Genomic DNA, 23,157 nt, shown 5'->3' with positions numbered 1-23,157 from the left:
CCATGAGAATTTGCCGCCTAACAAAAAACGTTTATGTCAGCCGTTATGAGCTGCTTGCATAATCAACCTATACGGTCGTTTTCTGGGTATGATACGTGGACTTCATCTGCAGACTCAAGTGTGAGAGAGGTACAGTGCACTATTTAACATTATCAATGACATGAATCCTCCAACGTGGCACCAGGTCATTTCCCTTCATTGCTTTTTTTTTTTTTACCTGCCAGACTGGTAAGATATTACACACAGATTGAGCTGCTTGCACTATCGACCTATCCGGTCGTTTTTTTGGGGGGTGGACGGGCTGAGTACATTGCGTGTCCCGGTTTCCCAACTCCACCCTGTTTTAGCAACGTTCCCCAACCATCTCCCACTCCCACCATCGTATAGCCTCGAAATAAGAGAAAATAACAGAGAAAGGTAGAAAAAAAATCTATCTTGCTTGCTTGGAATCTGCCATTTTAGAGTATTTCTAAGCTGAAAAACAAGGATGACCCAGATGAAGGACAGAAACTGGAACGCAGACGCTCCCCTTTAACATGCCCCTTGGAAGTGGGTGGAGTTGTGTCAGAAATCTGGCACAAAAATCAAGCTGAAAAACAAACCAGGAAAACATAAAATTCAGTGTTTCCTTTAGGATTTTTTTTAGCAGTGGGGAAGGCCATGAAACGGAACTGACACTTTGCTGCAACATAAACTAATATATTTGTTCACCTCTATTCATACACAATGAGGCATATTTTCAGTTGGGATTGAACTGTATTTTTTGAGTTACTATATAGGCCAACTTTGATCTTGACATATAAGCCAAGCATTCTGTAGCAAATAACAATAAACCCACTATTAATGACATTATCTTAATGCAGTGTAACTACTTCAGCATGTAAATAATGCACCTAAAATACAAACGTTCTCCGACATACACTCTAACAATGCAGCCCTATTTCTGATACCGTGGGGGGCAGAAATGTTGCCGTGGGGGGCCGCCACGGTCAAATCAACATAGAGGAAACACTGAAATTACTAGGTCCCAGAAGTGAAGTCATAGACCCCAATGGCTCCTTGAGTTTCTCCATCAGCTGGATGTTTGCTTTCTATTTGTCTGTCATCAAGCTTAGAGCTCACACATGGGAGACTGTGGAGTGGGAAGTGTGGAAGTGTCTTAAAATATCCTCTGGCTGCTGGTGTGATATGTCCCTTCATGAGCTCTCCAGGAGAGCACATTTACCAAACAGCAGAAAATCTTTTTTTGCTCTATTTGTGTAACGTAACACAGCATGCGAGCAAGTTTGTAAAATGAACAAGAGGCATATTGTTTTCATGACTGTTAGGCTTTTCTCGTACTTCTGTTGCGCCAGACTACTACTGTTTATGGTCCCCAAAGGATGATTCTTTTTGATTTTTGTACTCCTCGATCTTTTTAAGTAGGGCCTCAAGTTGAAATGTGTTCTTGACCAATCCTTTGGTCTAAGGCTATGTTTAGGCGCAAACGATCTGAAGAGAAAAAACGCAAAAGTGGCGTTGCGTTGTCACTTTTTATTCCGCGTTTAGACGAGCGTTATGGGGGGGAAATCTGAGTGCGTATGGTGACACAAAAGTGTGTGAAATGCGATCCACCAAGTCCGCGCGCCTGCGTAGAACCTTCCTTCTACTTGTCTCCCTCTCCTCCTCTTCTCTCTCTCTCCTCTCCCTAGTAGCGCGAAGCGAACAACAAAAGTTGACAATTTTGTCTGGACAGACAAGGAGGTGGTTATTGCTCCAAACAATGCACACAATCACACACACACACACACACACACACACACACACACACACACACACACACGTGCAGCGTTTTTCACTTTTTTGTGTTTTTAAGCCCCAAAAATGCTGTCGCCGTCTAAACGAAAGGCACACCTGATAAAATATTTTGTCGTTTTCACCCACGATCGTATTCGTGTAAACAGGGCCTAAAACCAGTAGTAAGTACTTCCATCAAATTTGCCACGTTATTTTATGGTCCCCAGAAGACGGTTTGCTGATCCCAGACTTTTCCTCTAACACCAGTATCAGGCAAACCTTGCTGTGCACAAGAAATATCTAAACACAAAAGGCAGCAGCTGTGAAATGTACTGTGTACATCCCTGCTCTCCAAAATGTGAACGTTTTGCACCTGAACATTGAGCTTTTATCCAGCCCCACCGGAGGTCATACATTGTTATAATTTAAAGTATAAATGATAGTGTTGATGGTGATGCTTTTGATTTTTTTCCTTTCCCTCCAGATAGTTCCACTGGATGGTCCAGATCTCTTTCTGAGAAGCAGGTGAAAAATGGTGCACAAACACCTCTCTCCTCCTCTTCCTGGCCTTCTTCCACTCAAACGCACAAGGATCCTTTGGAGGTAATCCAAACCACATTTCTTTATTATACACCTCCTTGTTCATTATGCTTATTTTGCATCACACAACTTACCGTACAGTGGTACCCATCATTCTCAACTCACTGTGCAATTCTCACTTGTTTTTCTCACAACTCTACATGCTTCTGTTGTTGCTTGACCCGTTGGCCCATGCTCACATCAGTTGGCACATCTGGATGGCCGTGCTTACTGATTTTGTGGCAGTTCGTAATACTAAGCCGTTTGTATGTTCATCCCTGTGCATTATTTAAATGATCCTGTTAATTTAATTGCGTGATGCCTTCTTTTCAGTCTCTGCCGCTTTTTTACGTGACATCTCGGTGTTTCCTGATTTGATTTCTTATACAATCAATGTTGTTGTCTAGCCTTGTCAGTACCACAAGCAGAGATGAAGCACCCACTCCACTCAGCCTCAGTATTTCTGAGCAGTTTACAACCGACTTTGTCCCCAAGCCTTTTTATTCTTTGACAATGAGCCAGTAGTTCATCTTGACTGATTATTCACGTCATAGCTGACTGCAGTAACGGTAGCCCTAGATGCTTTTTTATGATACATCAACTATGCTAGCACTGCGTTTGTGTGCAAAAGCGTCTCCCTGTCTCCATTCAGTGGTTGATGGGTAGGATTTGACTCACAAGGCTCTGTTCATTGTCTGACTCTTGTTCTCTTTGTGTTGCTCTTTTTTGAGCCAGGCTAACACTTTTGTAACAGACTGTGGATGTTCCTGTCGCTTGCAGACACAAAAAAGAAGGCAGACAAAAGTGTAAAGTTGCATCACGTAGTGCACTCAGGGTTTTGTAGTTTAATTAGGGTTATCATGGATCGCCCAGAGAATCAGGTTGGGAGAAGGCAGAAAAGAGTACTGGCAGCTTGTCAAAGGTAACGGTAAAAGCTCACTGTATGCACATAAGTGAAATGTAGAAGTGCTGGTACTGTATGCCAGCGAGTACTGGTTCACTTCGAACACTGATCCTCATCCCAATTTGTACAGCTGGAAGTCCTGTAATTTTGGCTCTCTACGACCCTTCAGCTCCTCTCACTCCGGAATTATATTCTCTCTTTCTTCTTCTCTTTCCTCTCCCTCCCTTCTGTAATGTCAATCCTAGTCCTGGACCAGAGATGGCCTTAGTGAAGTATTGATGTCTGTTATCCTCTCTGCCTCTCTTTTTGCTCTTCTTTCTCAATAGGTCCTTCTGTATCCATCTGTTTCCTAACGCTGTCTGTATTAATGCAATTCAAGATGCTCAATATGATTTTTTACAAAAACTGCAAAATGGTCGTATTTTGGGTATCCATGTTTCTTTTATGTCTCTGCACAATAATGCCAGTGTGCATGCTGTCAATGTGGTTCCAGTTGGGTTAGTTTATTTTTATTTGTTTGGGGCTATTCCCTTTATTATTAGACAGTGACAATGGATATACAGGAAAGGGGGAGAGAGATGGGGGATGACACGCAGCAAAGGGCAGCAGGTCGGATTCGAACCTGCGCCGCTGCAAAGGACTCAGCTTACATGGGGCGAACGCTCTTTCTGGGTTGAGCTAGAAGGCGCCCCAGGGTTTGTATTTATACAGTATGTATAAGTATGAAAGGCAAGAGCAAACCGGAAGAGTAGTAACATGGAATCGCAGGGCAGTTCTGCCCTGTGAAAGTTTGTGTTGAAATTAGAATGTCAAGGTAAAAGAAGCCAAATGCAAAATGGAAATGTCTTCATCAATCATATCAAAATTGTCATGCTGTTCTCATTCACTGTTCGTCTTATACCGAAGAGAAGTAATTCAGTATAATTCTCATATAACGTGATCGTGAGCCAGGATGTGCAGGGCTGCTGCTAAGGGTTAGGAAGTCAGGCCACGTAGTTTAAAGAGCGACAAAATCTGTGTAGGGAGGAGGGATGGGTCAAACAAACACAGGACTTTCAGCTGTTTGTATCCCATGTGAAAGAAAAAGTCAGTGTTGACTTATTTTGACTCATTGTAAGTTGCTTTTGTTAATGTACCTGCTGCCAAGCCACGAGGAAACCATATGATTTGGAAATAAATGAGTAAACAAATAAATAAAACTTAATTAACATAGCGTTATAGGCTAAAATATATAAGGTCATAACATTGAACTGGCCTCAGTCCGTCTGTGCTGCACTTTTCCCATCCCCTGTCACACACACACACGCACGCGGGGTCATTACCCGCTGACCTGCGAGTGCGTGTTGCAGCAGAGTTGCGTTTCTGCCAGCATTCTGGATCAAAGTCAAGGCTGAATGCCCTTAAATAGCCACAAAAGCCCTGAAAAAGTTGCTTCCATTTCTGACATCATATGCGGAGTTAACTTTTCTGTAACGAATGCAACAAAAATGAAAATGCAGACGTAAGGAACAGGCTTCAGGTGTTGCTGTCTCCCATCAACCCTCAGTGGGAACGTCTTGTTGCAGGGAAGCAAGCAACCATTGGTGAGTTGCAACATTTTTATATGTTGATGCAAGGAAAATATGCAATATGTATTTCGTGATTTAAACCCCCCCTGGTCCACAAGAATATTGTCAATTTTAAATCGGTCCGCGGTGCATAAAAGGTTGGGGGACCTTGGTTGAAAGAATTGTTGGATACAGCCCTAGTTACTGGATGTAACTCTAGTTCTATGAATATGTACCTAGCCCTCTAACGGGCTTTGCTATTGGGTGCCGAGGCAGGACGACAGTGTTGAATTAAAGAGCTACTTACGAACCTTTTGTGACTGTAAGCAACAAATATTGACTATTATGTATCTCTATGAAATCTGTGTAAGGTCTGTATCTCTAAAGGAAACAATGTCACATAGTACTGCTTTCTAAAAGTTTTATTGCGTGTTATTTCTTGTAGTTTTTCAGCTTGTGGTAAGGACACCTGAAGAACTGTAAATATGGCTAGCAAAGATACAGCAAGACCACTGAGACAAATAATATTGTACTGGTACAAATTGTCCATGGCATCACAACTAGCAAGACACAAAGTAGTGTTAATTTCGTGAGACGAGACAACCTTAAATATGTTCGTCAACAACCTTTTTTCCATGAGACCAGACGATGACGAGACTGTGCCAATGTCCAGACGAGACTAAAATGTATGTATGTATGTAATTGCATAAAATAAAAACTAAGATAAAATCTCTCTTCATTTTCGTCTACAATCGTCTCTACTTTTTCATCATGAGATAGAATATTCAGCTGTTACTAGGGTTGGGTACCGAGACCCGGTGCTAATACGGCACTGACCAGTGCCTTAACGACCGTTATCTACCGGACCGAATAGCAACGTGGATTTCGGTGCCACTTAAATGCCTGCGCTTCTCTCTGATGCTCCTAAACGGACGTTAAAGCATGTGACGCTAGTTAACACTACACTTGGCAGCAGGTAACGTTAGGCCACCGTAAACTAGCAGCTGGATTAAACACGGTTAAAATGCTGACAGCTAAACGGGCTCGATATTTATATATTATATTATATAACTATTTGACTGAAATGGTTATCAGAAATAATCTCAGAAATAATTTGTTATTTAAAAAAAGACTAAAATGTTTTGACTAAAACTTGACTAAGATACCTTGAGTTCTCTTTTGACTAAAACTAGACTAAAATGACAAGACTTTTAGTCGACTAAAACTTGACTAACAAAAAAAGATTTGTGAATGACTAAATATGACTAAAACTAACAAGGATATTTGGCACTAAGACTAAATTAAAAATAGGTGACAAAATTAACACTAACACAAAGTGTCACAGTTTGTGTCACAGTTTCCGTCCTGTAAATTTCCCATGGTCATTTGTGTGTTGCCACTGTGTCAGCAGAGTGACAGCTGGGTTATTTCTGTTGACCCCTCTCACCATCTCTGATTGACACCACATATTATTCATTCATTTCATGCATCAAGACCTTCTTCTGGCTCAATAATTACCTTTCTGATCAACTTAGATTCCTTGCCATCAAACTGAAACACAGTCACACAAAATTTGTAATCTTATCGCAAGGATACTGTCTTTTTCTGGAGCTCAAGTTGGCTCAGGTGTCATCATGTGTATCAAGTATGGGACATCTGTCATGGGGGGCAGATGGTAACTCCTCAGTCTCTGTTCAAAGATGCTCTCTTGATCTTACTCCGGCATCTTTTTTTACCACCCGTGCTCAAGGCTCAAGCCGACATGCATTAGTGTATTTTTAATCTCTTCCTCGTCCTATTTATTAAAGGCCTTTTATCACTTTTTGTAACCAACCTTGAGTGCCTGGGCATGATTTTATGTTACATGAGTATCTTGGTCATAATTCTTATTCCTTTTTGTGAATTGTTCTCTTTCATATTGTATGACTCTCTTTGGCGGTATGCATGTTGCTATAGTAATAGAGACATCAGCCGTCCCCGGCGCCATCGTCTTCGACAGCCAATATATACCCTACAGATATAAGTTAAACCTGACCTATATCTAAAAATCCTAAACCAGCCACTCCACTCATGCAGCTCCTGGTGAAACAGAGAGGACTGCTGGCCCTCAGTGCTGTTGCATCTCTCCATCTCTGTGATTTCCTTCTGTGGAGGACCAGAGCAGTATAGAACAGAGCTCTGCCAGCACCATTATCTGAGCCGTAAATATCACTTAGAGGGACCAGGACAGTACTTCATAACACCTAGATAGTAGACCCTCACATAATGAGAGAGGTGTGTGTGTGTGTGTGTGTGTGTGTGTGTGTGTGTGTGTGTGTGTGTGTGTGTGTGTGTGTGTGTGTGTGTGTGTGTGTGTGTGTGCGAGCAGCTCAAAGTGACTTCTTGCCTCCATCTCTCTCTTTTATCCTCCTTTCATCTCTAATACAGTATTTCTTTATAACACCAGGGGGTCACCTAGCACAAGTCTGTGCATGATCGTGGCAGCTCCGTATGCTTGTCCATCATTTAGTTTGGTTTCATGAATTAATTTAAGATATTAAAATATATATAACCAGTTTTTAAACACAGGTAATTTATTACATTTAATACTTATACAGTGTTTTGTGGGACGTAACATTTCAGAAGGAAAATGTTACAAATGACAGCGGACAACAGATTGAAATAGCGCAACAGCAGCACGATGGTACTTAATGCAGAGACAATCCTATTTAAACGGACGACAGGCTAACAATGTAGCTGTGTCGCTGAGCTATCGGATAGATGGGATCAGCTGACATGAGCAGCCGAGGAGAGCTGATAAGATAATTGACAGCAGTACAGCAAGGAAATGATGAGTGAGCATGTGAGAGTGGAGGGAATGACAGGGTGCCTGAGAAATCAAATTACAGGCCCGTGCTCGCAAAAGATTAGCCTTCCTGACTGAACTTATGCTGTAGCTTCATTTCAAAGCGAGATCCCCTCAATGAATGGACGAGGATGACAAATGACTCATAGATAACAAAAAATTTAAAATGTTTTGCAACTAATAAGTAGACACACATAAAGTCCATTTATTCAGTATAGTAAGCCCATTGCAGCGCAGGTGAGTTGAGCAGCTTTTGAACAAGGCACATCACCGGGATGATGTTGCTGTGTGCTTTGCCACACATGAGAACGACTCAGTCTGCCATTATGTTGGGCAGAGGAGCCGCTCCTGCACAGCAGCCTGCAGACAGGGTATTGTCAGAGGAGAGCAGAACATCGGGAGCGATGCTGTCTGTCTCTCAGCAGGGAAATCAAAGCAGGAAACACCTTCTTAAATGACATGTAGGTGTGGTGCAGCAGCAGACGTGTGTGTGTGTCAGGAGGCAGTGGAGTGTGACAGTCAGAGGAGCCTTGTTCCGCAGTGCTCGGTGACAACAACAACATGTATAGTTTACTTAATGAAGCTTTTGGGTATGGTCCGAACCCCTCCAAGGTTTGGATGCACTGCACGCACACTGCATCAGCATGTATGAGCACAGTGAAGTGTGCAAGTAGTGTACAAAAACAAAAAAGTCTGTAGATTTCCTTTGTATTCTTATAAGTACTGTTGTACTTGCTGTATGTGCAGTTTGGTGTACTGTGTGATGTTGTAGTCAGGGGTAATACACCGGAAACCTTCGATCAGAACGGGGTTGCGACAGCTGCCTGTATATCCTGTAACGTCTGGAATGTAAGTACATTTTTTTTCAAGCAACTAACCTTAATAAGACTAAAAAGACATTATTATGTACTTTATCGATCCACGAGGGGAAATTCATTGGTTTCCCTCTGTTGTTACATTACCCGCAATTTCCAACAACTGCGGAACGGCTGCGGATCGGCTCCGCTGCGTGCCGGCTCCGTGCTCCGCCGTCCTTCAATACCCACCAGCTCCGGATGTGTTCCAGAACGGCTGCGGCCATGACTGACAGCTGAAGTCACGAGGACCCACGAGATCTCGCGAATTCACGTATGATCGCGCGATATAACAGGATGTAGTTTCTATAAACAGAACCACAAACTTGGCTTCAGGCCTGCCTCCGCCCATTCTGACGTTTTCAAGGGAAATATGATCCGCCGTGAGCACGGTGTATTTTATTTTGAAAATGAACCGGTTGTTTTATTTTGTTTCTGTGCTTGACTTCCTGTGCGCACTATCTGCCCTGTGCTGAATTGCTGCGGAGCTCTCCGGCGTCCGGCAAAAAATAGAAGCTCTGCGTTTCTGCTCCGGAGTCGGAACGCAGCCGTTCTGCAGTCAGTGGAAATACACACGTTGACTTGGAAACCTATTGACTCCGCCGTCGTTCCGCAGTTGGTGGATATTGCGGGTTACACACATGCATGCCAAACAGGACCTATACACATTAATTACACAATAATTAAATCTCTCATTAATGGAGAGATGTCAGACCCATTCTACTCCAGCCTGGCCTGAAAATGAAATGCCTCGCTCAAGGAAATTCAGGAAACTTCTGAGGAGCACACCCTTCCTGCTATACTCAGCCTGACTAAAATGAAATGTTCATGGTAGGAAGACCCTATGGATCCTGGAGCGACTTTGCGCAGCAGACTGGAGGGAACAGGCAGCTCTGTGAGCAAGGATAGGAAATTCTCAGCGCTCGACTCCACTCACATGCTCTGCCATCCACCATGAAGCCTCTGTGTTGAATAGGCTGCTCTCTTGTCCTCCTGCAGTTAGTACATAGAATATTCCATCTTCTTAAGTGCTCTCATCACTCTTCTCTGAGGACCGCCCACTCATGAATTATTCAGGTGGGAAAGAGCTTTTAAAAGATGCCTGCTTCATGCTGCCGGGAGGGACACTGTGCTCTGTGGACCCTCTCTAACATGGAACACACACATCTGTCATTGATAACATGCTGTTTGTTACCCACATTGTGAAGGTGAAAACATAGCAAAACAGCATCACATTAGCAGATTAACACACAGAGACACACACACACACACACACACACACACACACACACACCGGTTTGTGGCACTATCTTTGTGGGGACCCGTCATTGACATAATACATTCCCTAGCCCCTTACCCTAACCTTAACCATCACCTAATTCGAGCACAAACTTTCGTTGTACGCAGATGACCTCTTACTGTTCATCTCTGACCCAGATAGATCTGTCCCCCTTGTGTTGGCCACCCTGAAGGAATTTGGGCAAATTTCTGGTTACAAACTAAATCTTCAGAAAAGTGAGCTTATGCCCATTAATGCTGCAGCCGCAGCCTACCCCCTCTCGGACTTACCATTTAAGACGTCTTTAAGTAATTTTAAATATTTAGGCATTTGTGTAACCAGAAACTACTCAGATTTGTTCAAATGTAATTTCTCCCCTCTGCTTGCTCGACTGACTCAAGACTTCCACCGTTGGTCTCTCATACCTTTATCTCTGGCTGGCAGGATAAACTGTATCAAAATGAATGTGCTTCCCAAATTCCTCTATCTCTTCCAATCTATACCCCTCTTTATTCCAAGACATTTTTTCCACTCACTCGACAGCTTGATCTCTCAGTTCATATGGAACAAAAAACCTCCCAGAATTCGAAAAGACACTCTACAAAAACCCAAAGAATTGGGTGGGCTATCACTACCAAACTTTTTATGTTATTACTGGGCTGCTAACATTTGATCTATACTGCACTGGTATCACATTAACAATCAGCCTCCACCGTGGCTGCAGATTGAGGCTGCCTCTTGTGGCTCCTCCTCTCTAATGTCCCTTTTGTGCCTCCCCCTGACATTATCACCATTATCTTATTCCAGTAATATTATAGTGAAGAACTGTCTCAAGATCTGGACTCAATTGAAACGCCATTTGGGGTTACAGTCAATCTCTCTTTTATCCCCTGTGCACTCTAACCCCCTGTTTACTCCCTCTATCAATGATCGGGCTTTCGCAGCCTGGGAGGATCATGGGATTGTTTCTGTCAAACATCTTTACATTGAGGGAATATTTGCATCTTTTGACCAACTAGTGGGTGTATTCAAATTACAGAGATCCCACTTCTTCAGGTATTTGCAGGTCAGAGACTTTGCTCGCAATCGCTTCCCTGGTTTCCCTGCTATTCCTCCTTCTACTTTGATTGACACTATTTTAAATATTAACCCCTACCTCAAAGGTTCCATCTCAGAGCTCTACTGCACTCTCCTTACACACCAATCCTCGTCCTCTGATAGACTGCGCACCATCTGGTCCAAGGACCTTAATATAGAGATAGAGCCTGAGGTCTGGCAGTGCTCTCTGAAATGGGTCCATGCTTCATCTATTTGCGCCCGGCATGGGGTTTTGCAGTGCAAAGTAATTCATAGAGTCCACTGGTCTAAAAGCAAAGTATCTTGCATTTACCCGGGCACCGATCCAAATTGCGATAAGTGTCACTTAGGACCAGCTAACCTCAGTCACATGTTTTGGACCTGTCCCGCTCTCTCTCGGTTCTGGAATTCTGTATTTGTCTCACTCTCGGCCATCACATCTAGCAAAGTCCTCCAATCACCCTTAGTAGGCCTGTTCGGTGTCCTACCCTCTACCAACCCTCTGCCATCCTACTTCACTGAACTGGTGGCTTTTCTCACGTTATTAGCAAGGCATGTCATTCTGATGCACTGGAAGAGCCCGTCTCCCCCCTCCCACACCCATTTGAGAAGGGATGCCTTATCCTTTATGAAATTAGAGAAAATCAAACACTCCCTCCGTGGCTCCAATGAAATTTTTTTTAAGATTTGGCAACCCTTTCAAGAGCATGTCCAGTCCCTCCGGCTGGATGCTCCCCCCCACTGGCTAAACAGCACCCTGATCTGCACCTTCTTGTGGCTCCTGGCTGGCTCACGTTCTCTCCCTGTACTAGCAGCACACAGTTTGTCTTGTCTGTGAGTGTCTATTAAGTGTCTCGCGTCTTTTAAGTGTTTTTTTATTTTTATTTTATATTTTTTTTTTTCTTTTATTTTTTATTTTTTATTTTTATTTTTTTATTTTATTTTTTCCAATTGGTATTATGTGCTTCCAGGTTTGTGATTTTGTGTGGGTATTGACGAACTTTATCCTCTTATTTTAAGTAACACCACTTTGTTATTAGTGCTTACCTCACCTCATTCGATGGTCTGTTGTACCTTACTCACTCAGAGGTATATAAGGGTCTGTATCTGTTCTTTTTGTTGAAATCTCAATAAATAAATCATATTTAAAAAAACCATCACCTAATTCTATCCCTAATCCTAAAACCAAGTATTAACCCTCAAACAGCCCTTTAAAGGTCCAATAGCCTATGTAATATTTGTACTGTAATAAATCCAAAAATGACACCAATGCCTCATCAGATATTAAGGAAACATGTTAAACTGAAATACTATCTTTTCTGACAACAATGCTAATGTCAGTATTTTTTTCTTTTTGAAATTTACATTCCGTGACGGAATTTGTGTTTATGTTTTGATCTGTGTGTTGTTATAAGCCAGTTTGACAGCCAGGCCGGTTGCAGATATACCTGTAAAAGTAAACCCAGCAGCACAGCTGTAACGTAGTACAGCCAGAACAACACAAACAAACAGGATCAACGGAGATAGATTTTACCTGACGTGAAAAAAAAAAAACAGCATGTTTCTAACAGTTTGCGACCAGAGACGAATAACCCCCTGGTAAATATTGGAGATGTATTTGAAAGATGGAGACAGCAGCTAGATCCCAAAAGCGAGTTGGCTTATTTCCTCCTGAACAGGTAAGCATTAGCTTCAGGCTAATTTATCACAGCTACTAGGGATGGGCATTTTTGTTATTTTAACATTTGTGTACTCATATTGAATTATATAGCTAGAGTACCGAGTTGGTTACTGCGAAAACAATTGAGACACAGCCAGTAAAGTGATCCCGACTGGTCCTGGCTAACGCCTTGCTAACCCTGCTAACTGCTAGCTAACGTACCGGAGGACCAGGCATGCAGCCCATGGCTGTTTACAGCGTAGCCCTCGTCAGCGTGGAGCGCAACGGTGAGTTATTTTAAACCACGAGAGGGTGGCTGTAAATCGGAAGAGAGGACTGTGAGTTTGCAGTGTGTTTAGCGATTGTTGCCGTAATTTAAGCCAATGAGTGTGTTCTCGGCAAGGTAGTGGTATTTTTAGCTTCAGATTGTAATTTAAGCCGAAAGTGTGCCTGACTGAGTGGGAGAGGACAGTGAGCTTGTTGTGTTTTTAGCGGTTCATACTGTAATTTTAAGGAAAAAGTGTGTCTGTCAGTTGGTTACAGAGCTGCGGGAGCACGGCTTTTATGACTGTCAATATAGCCAGCATATAACTACGCTGTGCTGTGAAGTAATGTCTGGCTATGTGAGACTAGCATCTACCGTTAGCTACTCCCTGTGCTGTGGGTAATGTCTGTGTGAGAAAAGCGTCTAGCAACATTGTTGTGAATGCTGCGGTCTCACACCCCGAGGCGGAAATCTCAGTATTTTGATTTGTAGCAGTAACTTTTTAACGCTAGCGTATACATTATATTGACTTAAGTTTTGGGGTCCAGCATTTTGGCCCCACAAAGCTGTCGGGACCCCACAAGTATACTGGACTCCCGGTTTTTGGACCCCACGAAAGTAGTTAAACAAGCCCACACACAATTATCCTCATAGTTTTTATTTGCAGGCCATTGAAGTGAGGCAAAGTGGGGGAGAATATTATTTGTATATACCAGAAAGAAACAAGAAGGCAATGAAGCAGCTACACACGCACACACACACACACACACACACACACACACACACACATACTTCTACATTCATCCACACAAGCCCACATAGACAATTTACACATATTTAAGTGTCTACAAACAAAGAACTTGAAGGTGGTGATCTGCAGACAAAGTCAGTTGATCTCATAAGCTGCGGGTTGCCATGACAGTGAACATGGAATTAATAGTTTAACCTGAATAAATCTGATGAGGGGGGCAGGGGGAATTATCAAGAGATTAGAGTGGAGTTGACTGAAGTCTCTCATCTTTCTTTGGTTTCTTCGATCATCCCACTCTCCTAACATTCATACTGTTTGACATAAATACCATAACACAAAACCATCAACATACTGGATATCTCATCATCAGACATGGGAAAAGTGGACACAGGTACGCTGAGGTCTAAATCATGTAACCTTATGACCTGTGTTTGAATGCCCTGTCACATCTTCTGTCTCCCTTCAAATTTCTCCAGTCTCATGTTTCCACTGTGCAATAAAGGTACAGTCGGTGCAACCTGGACACATGGTCAGTAATGGACCCGGGGGTCACAGTGTTTCGGGTCTTATCATCAGACACCCTCACGCTGGCGACCCAGCCGGGGGACGATCGGGTGCCCAGGTAGCTTGCTCTGCCACTGGTCACCCCGTCTTGATCCAGAGCCATTGGGAAGCCTTTCCAGCGGCCTCCAAGATGTCCTTGATGGCTCTTTGTCTCTGCAGCCCGCAGATCCCCAAACGTCCAAGCATCCGGTACAAAAAAAAAAAAAACGTGGGAAACAGTGGCAGGGTTAGCTCAGTTGGTAGAGCAGGTGCACATAGGTAGAGGTGTATGCCTCGACGCGGAAGGTCCAGGGTTGGAGTCCAACCTGGATGATTTCCTGCATGTCTTCCCCCTCTCTCTCCCCTTTCATATCTAGCTGTCCTTTCATTAAAGGCTGAAATGCCCCAAACAAATCTAGAAAAAAAACTGTGGGAAACAGTCATGTGTTTGGTCTGCAGCTGATCAGCCCACTGGGAACAAAGACCAGTCATGGGATGTGAGGAGGATTAGGAGGGGGGGTAGATGTTCACATATACACTTGTGTCATATACCCACATACTCAATGACTATTGCACACACACACTGTGCACATGCACATACATTCATAGAACTATACTAAAAGAAAATGCGTTGGTTGAAGCTTGATTCAGTCCGATATAAAACATGAACTAACTAAATAAACACAGGATAGAAACAAAATGAACTTGTTTAACTCTCTGAAGTTTGATGATGATGGCTGATATATATTACTGTTGATGATGGTTTGCAGGTCCATGTGCAATATGGTGCTATAAACTATTTATATAACTGTTGGCGTGCAAATCGTGAATGTGCGTAGCCTACAATTCCATAATAATTGGCATTTCTAGTCTAAAACAGACCCATGAGTATGCATGGTTTAATAGAGTGAAGTGAAGGGTAGAGGTGTGTGATTTATGGTTCTGCGGAGGCTCCACGCAGAGCTTTTCGCCGGAGCCTACGTAAGTGGCCTGATGTTTATACTTGTGTGTTGGTGTGTGCGTCGAGCCCGCATGTGTGTGTGTGTGTGTGTGTGTGTGTGTGGGGAGTGGGTGATAGAGTGAGGGAGAAAGTGAGAGATTAGCGACTCATAGAATCTCAGATTGATAGTGAGAGGAAACAAAGTGTCTCCCCCGTTCTTTCTGACCACGGTGGGAAATCTGCAGCAGGAAAAGTTAACCCTCTCCTTGATTTCATGCTGATGCATGATTATGGAGAAGGAGAAGCAGGAAATGAGTCGGGGGGGGAATGCAACACTACCAAGCTACGGCCGATCGCGACCTGTAGTTAAATTTTTCGAGAGGTGCACGTCAGGCTACGGCATCAGGCTACGGCATCAGGCTACGGCATCAGGCTACGGCATCAGGCTACGGCATCAGGCTACGGCGTCAGGTCCAGCGTAGACGCAGAGGGGTCTACGGGGGTACGCCGTCGATTCGACGCAGAAGCATAAAACAGCCTTTAGTGCGTACACACAGTTTGAGTGTTGAGCAAGGCCCTCTCTCATTGTTAGTTAAACCCGTCTGCAGTGAAGCAGGACAAATGAAAGAAAAGGAGGTTCCCGCTGTGCTCGCTGCCTCTGCACACACGTTTCTTTCAAATACTATTTTCCTCATTGATTATCTGTTTGTGTGCAGAGAGCTGTATGCCTGTGGTGGAACTGGTCTGTCTGTTCTTTGCTAATTAGCATTTATAAAACAGATAGGTGTGCTACTCTTTCTGATTGTCGCAGAATTATTTAAGAAAGAAATAGTACAGTGCCGCTTTGAAAACGTGCTGTGTCGCTGCTTGCAGCTTTCTCGAGAACTGCTCGTCCACCCAGCTTCACACTGGACACGCCGCTGCCTCGGGTCCTGAGCATCACACCTGCCATGATGCCATAGTTGTGTCCCCTAGCAATGCTAGAGTATCATTCGTTTGCTGTCAGCTATTTATTTATTTATTTTCAAGGATAACCCCTTGAGATGCACCATCTCATTTTCGAGGGGGTCCTTTAAGATACAAAAGAAACCAACATCAAGATGGCGAATCATAATTAAAGTAAATACAGCACAAGACAATAACAAACATTTAGATATAACAACATTCATATACACGCACTCATTAACAATGCTCCCACAAACCTAATCCCTTCCCTTTAGCCCATACCATAATCAAAGTCAATCCGTGAGCCATCTGCGAAAATGCAAATACAGAATCAAGGTATAAATATGTTTATTTATTAGCTAGCTATTCGGGACCAGGCTATTTCCCAGGAACAAAAGCGGTCATTCCCAAAGGAAAAATGCCCGATGCTTGAGGTGTTTGAGTTTGCCATGATGTCTCCGATCGCTCTTTCTTCATCGGTTCTTGAATGCACTGTAGCAAACGACGGAGAGCGTACTGTAGCCTACCCAGCATGCCGTTCGGTGGTGTAACAGTTAATAGGGTCCCCAACTAAATACGCTACACAGTGTGAACATAACACACTGCTGATAAATATGTGCCGTAGATCTCAAGAGCTCGCACTGACACTGCACTTTGATCGGGTCCGAAGCATTACACCGGCCAAGTGTGAAGTTGATCGGATGAGCGGCTGTCGACAAAACCAAAGGACAGACAGAACAAAATACCATTTTTATTGCATTCATCATTTATGAAAACATTAACAACCACTTTGTTTTAAGGATAGAGCTTATTTATTACAACTTAGTAAACAATTACTGGGGGAATTACTGGAATTGCTGGGTCTTTGTAAATGATAGAGTGTGGTCTAGAACTAAAGTGTCTTGAGATAACTCTTGTTATGATTTGATACTATAAATAAAATTGAATTGAATTGAATTAAACAAGTAAATGGATGTAATCAGGAACACGAGGACATGACTAAAGAGAGGTCCAACAGGACATGGCACCCTGGCCTAATCTTCCTGCCATGTGCACAGTTGCAGCTCCACATTTCGGATGCATCAGTGATGTCACCATGTTCAAAACCACCATCGTAATAACATACCTTGGATGACAGCTGGATTGTCTCGAGATTATGCGAGAATCCCAGGATCACGTATCCCGAAAGTCCATCTTATCGGGCTTCAAGTAATGCTTATGTGTCAGAACTGCCAGCTGTTGGACCAATCAGCGTCCAGCGCTGAGCTACTGGAAGCTAAGGCGTGGTTTAGGTGTGTGTGACGGCCACGAAAACGACAACGGCGGACTTGATAGACCGATTTTTAGAGACCGTATTCTTAGAAAGTGCCTGCCCTTTTCCAAACAGTTTCCAATGACGGCTTCTCAGATGGTTCTGCGTAACAAACCATCTGGTGCGTCAGGTTTACAAAACTACACAAGTTGTATAGAACCCCCGGAACCATCCCTTTTTTTTCAAAGAGCTGCCTAACTGAGCTGGCCTTTAAACCAACATGTCATGTGCACCGCTGCAGAGTTGACAATAAGGACACAGAGCAGCTGTAACTCAGTCCACAGAGGCTTCCATAGTGGTAATTACACAGGCTGAACCACAGGATCGTGTAGCCAGGGGTACAGGAGGAGGAGGGGAGGGGACATCGGAAAGGGAACAGAGTGAGTTAAGAGGGAAATGGTGAGAGGAGGAGGAGGAGGAATAGAGTAGGACGGGTTGTGATGTAACACGGTGTGTATGTGCAGGGGGCAAGGCTTATATAAAGAGGGAAGCCGATGGGGACGGAGAGGATTGTCAGCATCACTGTTAATCTGCCTATCAGAAGTACAGCAGGCAGAGCTCTACTCTCCTGCTTCCTCTCTTGCCTCCTTTCTCTTCTTCTTCTTCTTCTTCTTCTTGCCCTTCTTCTTCTTCTTCTTCTTCTTCTTCTTCTCATCTCACCTCACTTCTTCTCTTCACCATTAATGTCTCTCAGCCTCTCCTCCCCGAAGCTCTGTCCCCCTCCCCTCGCCTCTCTCTGGAACTTGCTTTGGTAGTATCGTCCTGGGACGTCCGTCAGGCTCTCTTGTCTCCCTCCCTCTCTCTCTCTCTCTCTCTCTCTCTCTCTCTCTATCTCTCTCTCTCTCTCTCTGTCTGTCTGTCTCCCTCTCTCTCTCGATGGTGGACATGAAATCCAGCAGGACTCCCAACAAGTCAGCAGTGGTTGCATGCCAGTCCAACGACGTGAGTGTGAAGTCCCTACTGTGTGTGTGTGTGTGTGTGTGTGTGTGTGTGTGTGTGTGTGTGTGTGTGTGTGTGTGTGTGTGTGTGTGTGTGTGTGTGTGTGTGTGTGTGTGTGTGTGTGTGTGTGTGTGGCACTGTCTTACATAACCTCAGAGTAAACTTGATTGTTGAATTATTGACTAGAAATATAAACTCCTGTTATAAATTCTCAGGCTTAAAGGGACAGTCTGACCGTTTTGTGACTAAACGTGTTGTCGTTGTCTTACCCAAAGTCAGCTGAGAGCAGTGTCAGTCTCATCTCTGTGAGTCCAGTACAGTGATTGACTGGAAGAAGAGTCTGGAGACTGTTAATATACATAAAACCGTATCAGTTTATGTTCAAGAGACAGAGACTTAGGGGCCATAGAAATGATGAGCGGAGCAGAGGAAGAAGTCAGGTGATGTTGGGTTGGATGGATGGGCCAACAAAACAGACCGCTCTTTGTTTCCTGTTGTTCTTTTCAAGCATGACAACAATTTATTACTAGCTAATTTGTAAAATGTTGTTAAAATTGTAACCAAGAGACTGAAGCTCCCCTAACCTGAACATAGCCATGACAAATAATGACAAACAGCCACAGGCCAAAAGCTATGTGGAAGGGGTGTCCACATAGCTTTTGATCACACAGTGAGTGTACACCTTCAAAAATACAAGATGTAACTGTTTGTTGAGCTGGACATTGTTTTACTTCACATGCAGTCTAAATAGATAATGGAACGTGCTGATACCGTATGTGCATCCTCTATTTATGTCGCTGTATCACAGTAGGTCTGCTACTCCATGTCCAGTTAGAGACTGTACGCTGAGTACTCGCTAACACAAAGGAGATAATATTCCAGTAAAATGTGCAGTCCAACATGTTAAACTCGACATTAATGTCTGCTGCACCTCTGCTTGTTTCAGGCCGGAGGACTACACAAAAAGATGTCACACTGGCAAGACAAGAGAATAACATTTTCTTTTATTAGCATTACTAATGGCTCTTTGTGTCTCCGGCAGCAGGGACAGCAGCAGGGCCAAGCCAGCAGCCCAGAGAGCCTGGATGACAGCGAAGAGACCACAGACACAGAGGACCATGAGGAGGAGGACCTGGGAGTTCTGGATGACCAGCGAAGCATCATGCTACACCTCCTGTCCCAGCTCAAACTGGGCATGGACCTCACACGGGTAAGACTCCGCTTCTGCCTCACGCATCATTCGGCTTCAGGTGTAAACGTTTTCTGACAGCAGCCACCCGCTCTGAACTAATTGTCTAGTGTCTGTGAGCGGGTCAGCGACCCTGACCAAAATCACTGCTCTTCTATTGAAGAGGGAACTTGCACAAGAAGCAAATTCATATGGCACAAGCCGTTAAAAATGACAGGAAAAGGAAAAAGTAATTAGAGAAGTGATAATGCCCCAAATACAATTCACAAATAAATGATACTAGTCCGTGGTTTTTGAACCTCTTTCTCTTTTTCTGTCCATCTTCGTGTAATATAGGAAAGCATCATTTAAATGTTATATCACTCAGTGGCTGGCAAACCATAAAATGATCACTTGTTTTATTTTGTCGGGTCTAAACTCTTCCTACAGGGATTTAGAACCGGTTTGGTGACTTTACTGTGAGTTTACCAAACATTATGTAAATTCTAACATCACTTTAGTGTTTTAAACTGTTTTCTCTGTCATCGGTTGTATTTATAGCTTGTGACTTTCTCTACCTTTATCTTTTTTTAATGATCACACAGTGACACGTTCTGTTGTAGCTACCCAACAGTGAGTTTATTATACTTTTTATAAAGTTGAATATGATCGGGACTGGGTGTGCGCTTTGTCTTGAAGCTCTCCATATAATGAGGAGAGTAGGTGGAATATTCACACACACGCGCACACACACACACACACACACACACACACACACACACACACACACACAGATGTCTTCTGCTCATGTGATTGTGGTGAGTCTTAAAGACCAGTGAGCTCCATCTGATTACTGATGGACCGGTGCTCTACATCACAGGGGTAATGCGCTGGCCATGTGCAACAGAAGGGGAATCTGACCTGGAATACCTGAGACCACAAACTCATGTGAAGAGGGGGGTGAAGGCAGATCATGAAAGGGCCGGGGGCATCCTCGTAATCCAACTGTGTGGATAGAGCCACATTATTCATCCGCTCATTGAGGCAGGGGCAACCATCTATCCTACCACTCATCCATCCATTCATCTATCCATCCATCCCTTCATCCATCATCCAATCTCTCTTGCCATGTCTGTATTGACTGGTGGTGCTGCACTGGGACAGGGATCGATGGTTTGACTTTGGCCATCTGGTGTCTCTGGACCAAACGGCACATTTGACTGCGAGGTGTCGTCAAATGGACAGGTTGTCAGGTTGTATAACAGGATTTAGGTAATCTGAAGGCTGATGGAGGGTCTCTGCATATTAGAAAGTACAATTCACTCCATCACATGAAGCCAGAGCTCAGTTACCACTGAAGCTGTCAGAGGTCCTACAGGTGTCAGAGCCTCAGGATGGACGATGACGGATGGAGTCGAATTAGATAATGATGTTTGTGAGGCAAGAGATGGGAAGAGACAGTGCTTGCTATTGATTGAACACACACACACACACACACACACACACAAAACTGTCAAACAGCTCTCTGTCTGAGTTACCATGATGCAACTTTATTGATTCCTCAAGCTTTAGCTGGGATGTGTGTGTGTGTGTGTGTGTGTGTGTGTGTGTGTGTGTGTGTGTGTGTGTGTGTGTGTGTGTGTGTGTGTGTGTCTGTGTGTGTGTCTGTGTGTGTGAGTGTGTTCAATCAATAGCAAGCACTGTCTCTTGTGTGTCTGCGTGCATCTCCTTCTCTATTTTCATGTCTTTTTTTTTGTCTAAACCAATATCTCAGGCTCATGTTTGTATCTCCAGAACTGACACCATTGCTGGGGTGGCCTCACATTTCATTTACAATCTATAGTTTATAATTGGTAGCCTCACAACCCCACCTTTCACCCAATGTCAGCGGTGATCAGCTCCAGCCCTCCGTGACCTTCTAAAGCATACACAGTCAATAGGCACTCTGGTCTGAATTCGGAAAAATCTGTTTAATTTTGACCTTGAAAAAAAAAGGTTTAGCTAAGAGAAAACAGTTTCATATGAATGTTATTTGTAGGAGATGTGATTGCTTGAGAATCCAGCAGAACAGTGCGAGCATGTTGGAAAAAAGATCAGTCTGCACAATAACTATACAGGAGATTATACAGGCATACGTCCTTTATGTTGTCATCTCTGTCTACCCCTCTGTCAGGTGGTGCTCCCTACCTTCATCCTGGAGAAGCGCTCCCTACTGGAGATGTACGCCAACTTCATGGCTCATCCCGACATGTTCCTCTCCATCACCTCCGGCTGCACGCCAGAGGAGCGCATTGTTCGCTTTGTGGAGTACTACCTGACAGCCTTCCATGAGGGCCGCAAGGGTGCCGTGGCCAAGAAGCCCTACAACCCAATCCTGGGGGAGCACTTCCACTGTTCCTGGTACGTGCCTCGGGACCGTGTCCGACCTCTCAGGAATACCAACTGCCCTGGTCCCAACTCAGCCCCCACAGCCACTCCCGGGTCTCCACAGAGGGGGACGGATAGTAGCAGCAGAAGAAACTCCGACTGCTATCGCGTTCGGTTTGTGGCCGAGCAGGTGTCCCACCACCCCCCTGTGTCAGGCTTCTACTGCGAGTGCAAGGAGAAGAGGATGTGTGTCAACACTCATGTCTGGACCAAGAGCAAGTTCATGGGCATGTCTGTTGGAGTGTCCATGGTTGGGGAAGGTAAGACAACATGTCGCCTCTTCTTAAAGTGCCCATATTATGAAAAAAACACTTTTTCTGGGATTTGGGGTGTTCTTTTGTGTCTCTGGTGCTTCCACACACATACAAACTTTGAAAAAAATCCATCCATGCTGTTTTGAGTGAGATACAGGTTTCTGAATGTGTCCTGCTTTCAGTCTCCTAGTGAGCTGTTCAAAATCGGCCTCGGACTGTGACGTCACAGTCCGAGGCCGGCTATAATGAGCTGGCTAACCACAACCGTTAGCTCGTAGCGTTAGCGTTAGCCGGCTAACGCTAACGCTAGCATGCTACATCGTTCTCAATAGCAAAGCACTGCTACAACACACACAAGTTCACCATAATCTACAAAAGAACTACTTACATGTGCGCCCTCATTTAGAAGTCTCCCAGCTAATCCTGCCTTGTAACTGACCAAAGTTGAAGAAACAGCTTTCTTTTACTGTCTCTAGAGTTAGCTAGCTGACATGCTCTACATCTGAGCTACTGCGCGTCATGCCGAAAGTGCAATCAAAGATAGTACAGAAGAAGAAGATGAAAAGAGGTCTCACTCTGTAGCTAAAACAGAAACCAGGTGAAAAGAGGATCTGCAGCAGTGAGAGAGAGCTGTGCAGTACAACAACAATATGGTGTTTTTTGAAAATTAAACCATGTAAACCTATTCTGGTAAAACCTTAAAATACAGTTATGAACCTGAAAATGAGCAAAATATGGGCACTTTAAAATCAGTGGGTGCTTGCTTTCCACAGCATTGCTCTTGCTGCAAAGACTTGCACAAGGAACATGGTTTCACTGTGATATTTTCCTGACCTTAAAAAGCTGTTTTCCCATTGGTTGATATTGCCGTGCCCTGCGCAGTGCACATGGCACAAACATGTAAGTAGAGGCCAACATGGGGACGAATATAAATCACATCTGGCAAAGTGAAGTCATGGTGTTCTGGTGAAATTTGAAACGTTTTGAGACTGTTTTCAGCTCTTTTGAAATGTTTGACAGAAATCCTAAATTCATAATAAAGTTAGATGAAATAAATAAATGCCAGTACCAAACACCAGTAGACATATTTGG

General features: G+C 43.9%; 1 protein-coding gene across 1 annotated transcript in view; it reads left to right on the top strand.

Annotated features, from left to right (window-relative positions):
* Positions 1-23,157, top strand: part of LOC120562929 (oxysterol-binding protein-related protein 10-like) — a 57,670-nt gene that overhangs the window by 20,300 nt on the left and 14,213 nt on the right. Inside the window, exons 6-8 of the mRNA XM_039806877.1 lie at positions 2,261-2,379; positions 19,259-19,426; positions 21,558-22,071. Coding sequence (XP_039662811.1) covers positions 2,261-2,379; positions 19,259-19,426; positions 21,558-22,071 — 801 coding nt within the window. The remainder of the gene's footprint in view (positions 1-2,260; positions 2,380-19,258; positions 19,427-21,557; positions 22,072-23,157) is intronic.

Source organism: Perca fluviatilis, chromosome 7, assembly GCF_010015445.1.
Source record: "Perca fluviatilis chromosome 7, GENO_Pfluv_1.0, whole genome shotgun sequence".
In the NCBI taxonomy this organism is placed as follows: domain Eukaryota; kingdom Metazoa; phylum Chordata; class Actinopteri; order Perciformes; family Percidae; genus Perca; species Perca fluviatilis.
Note: the sequence above shows the minus strand (reverse complement) of the source record. Positions and strands in the feature narration are given on the sequence as shown.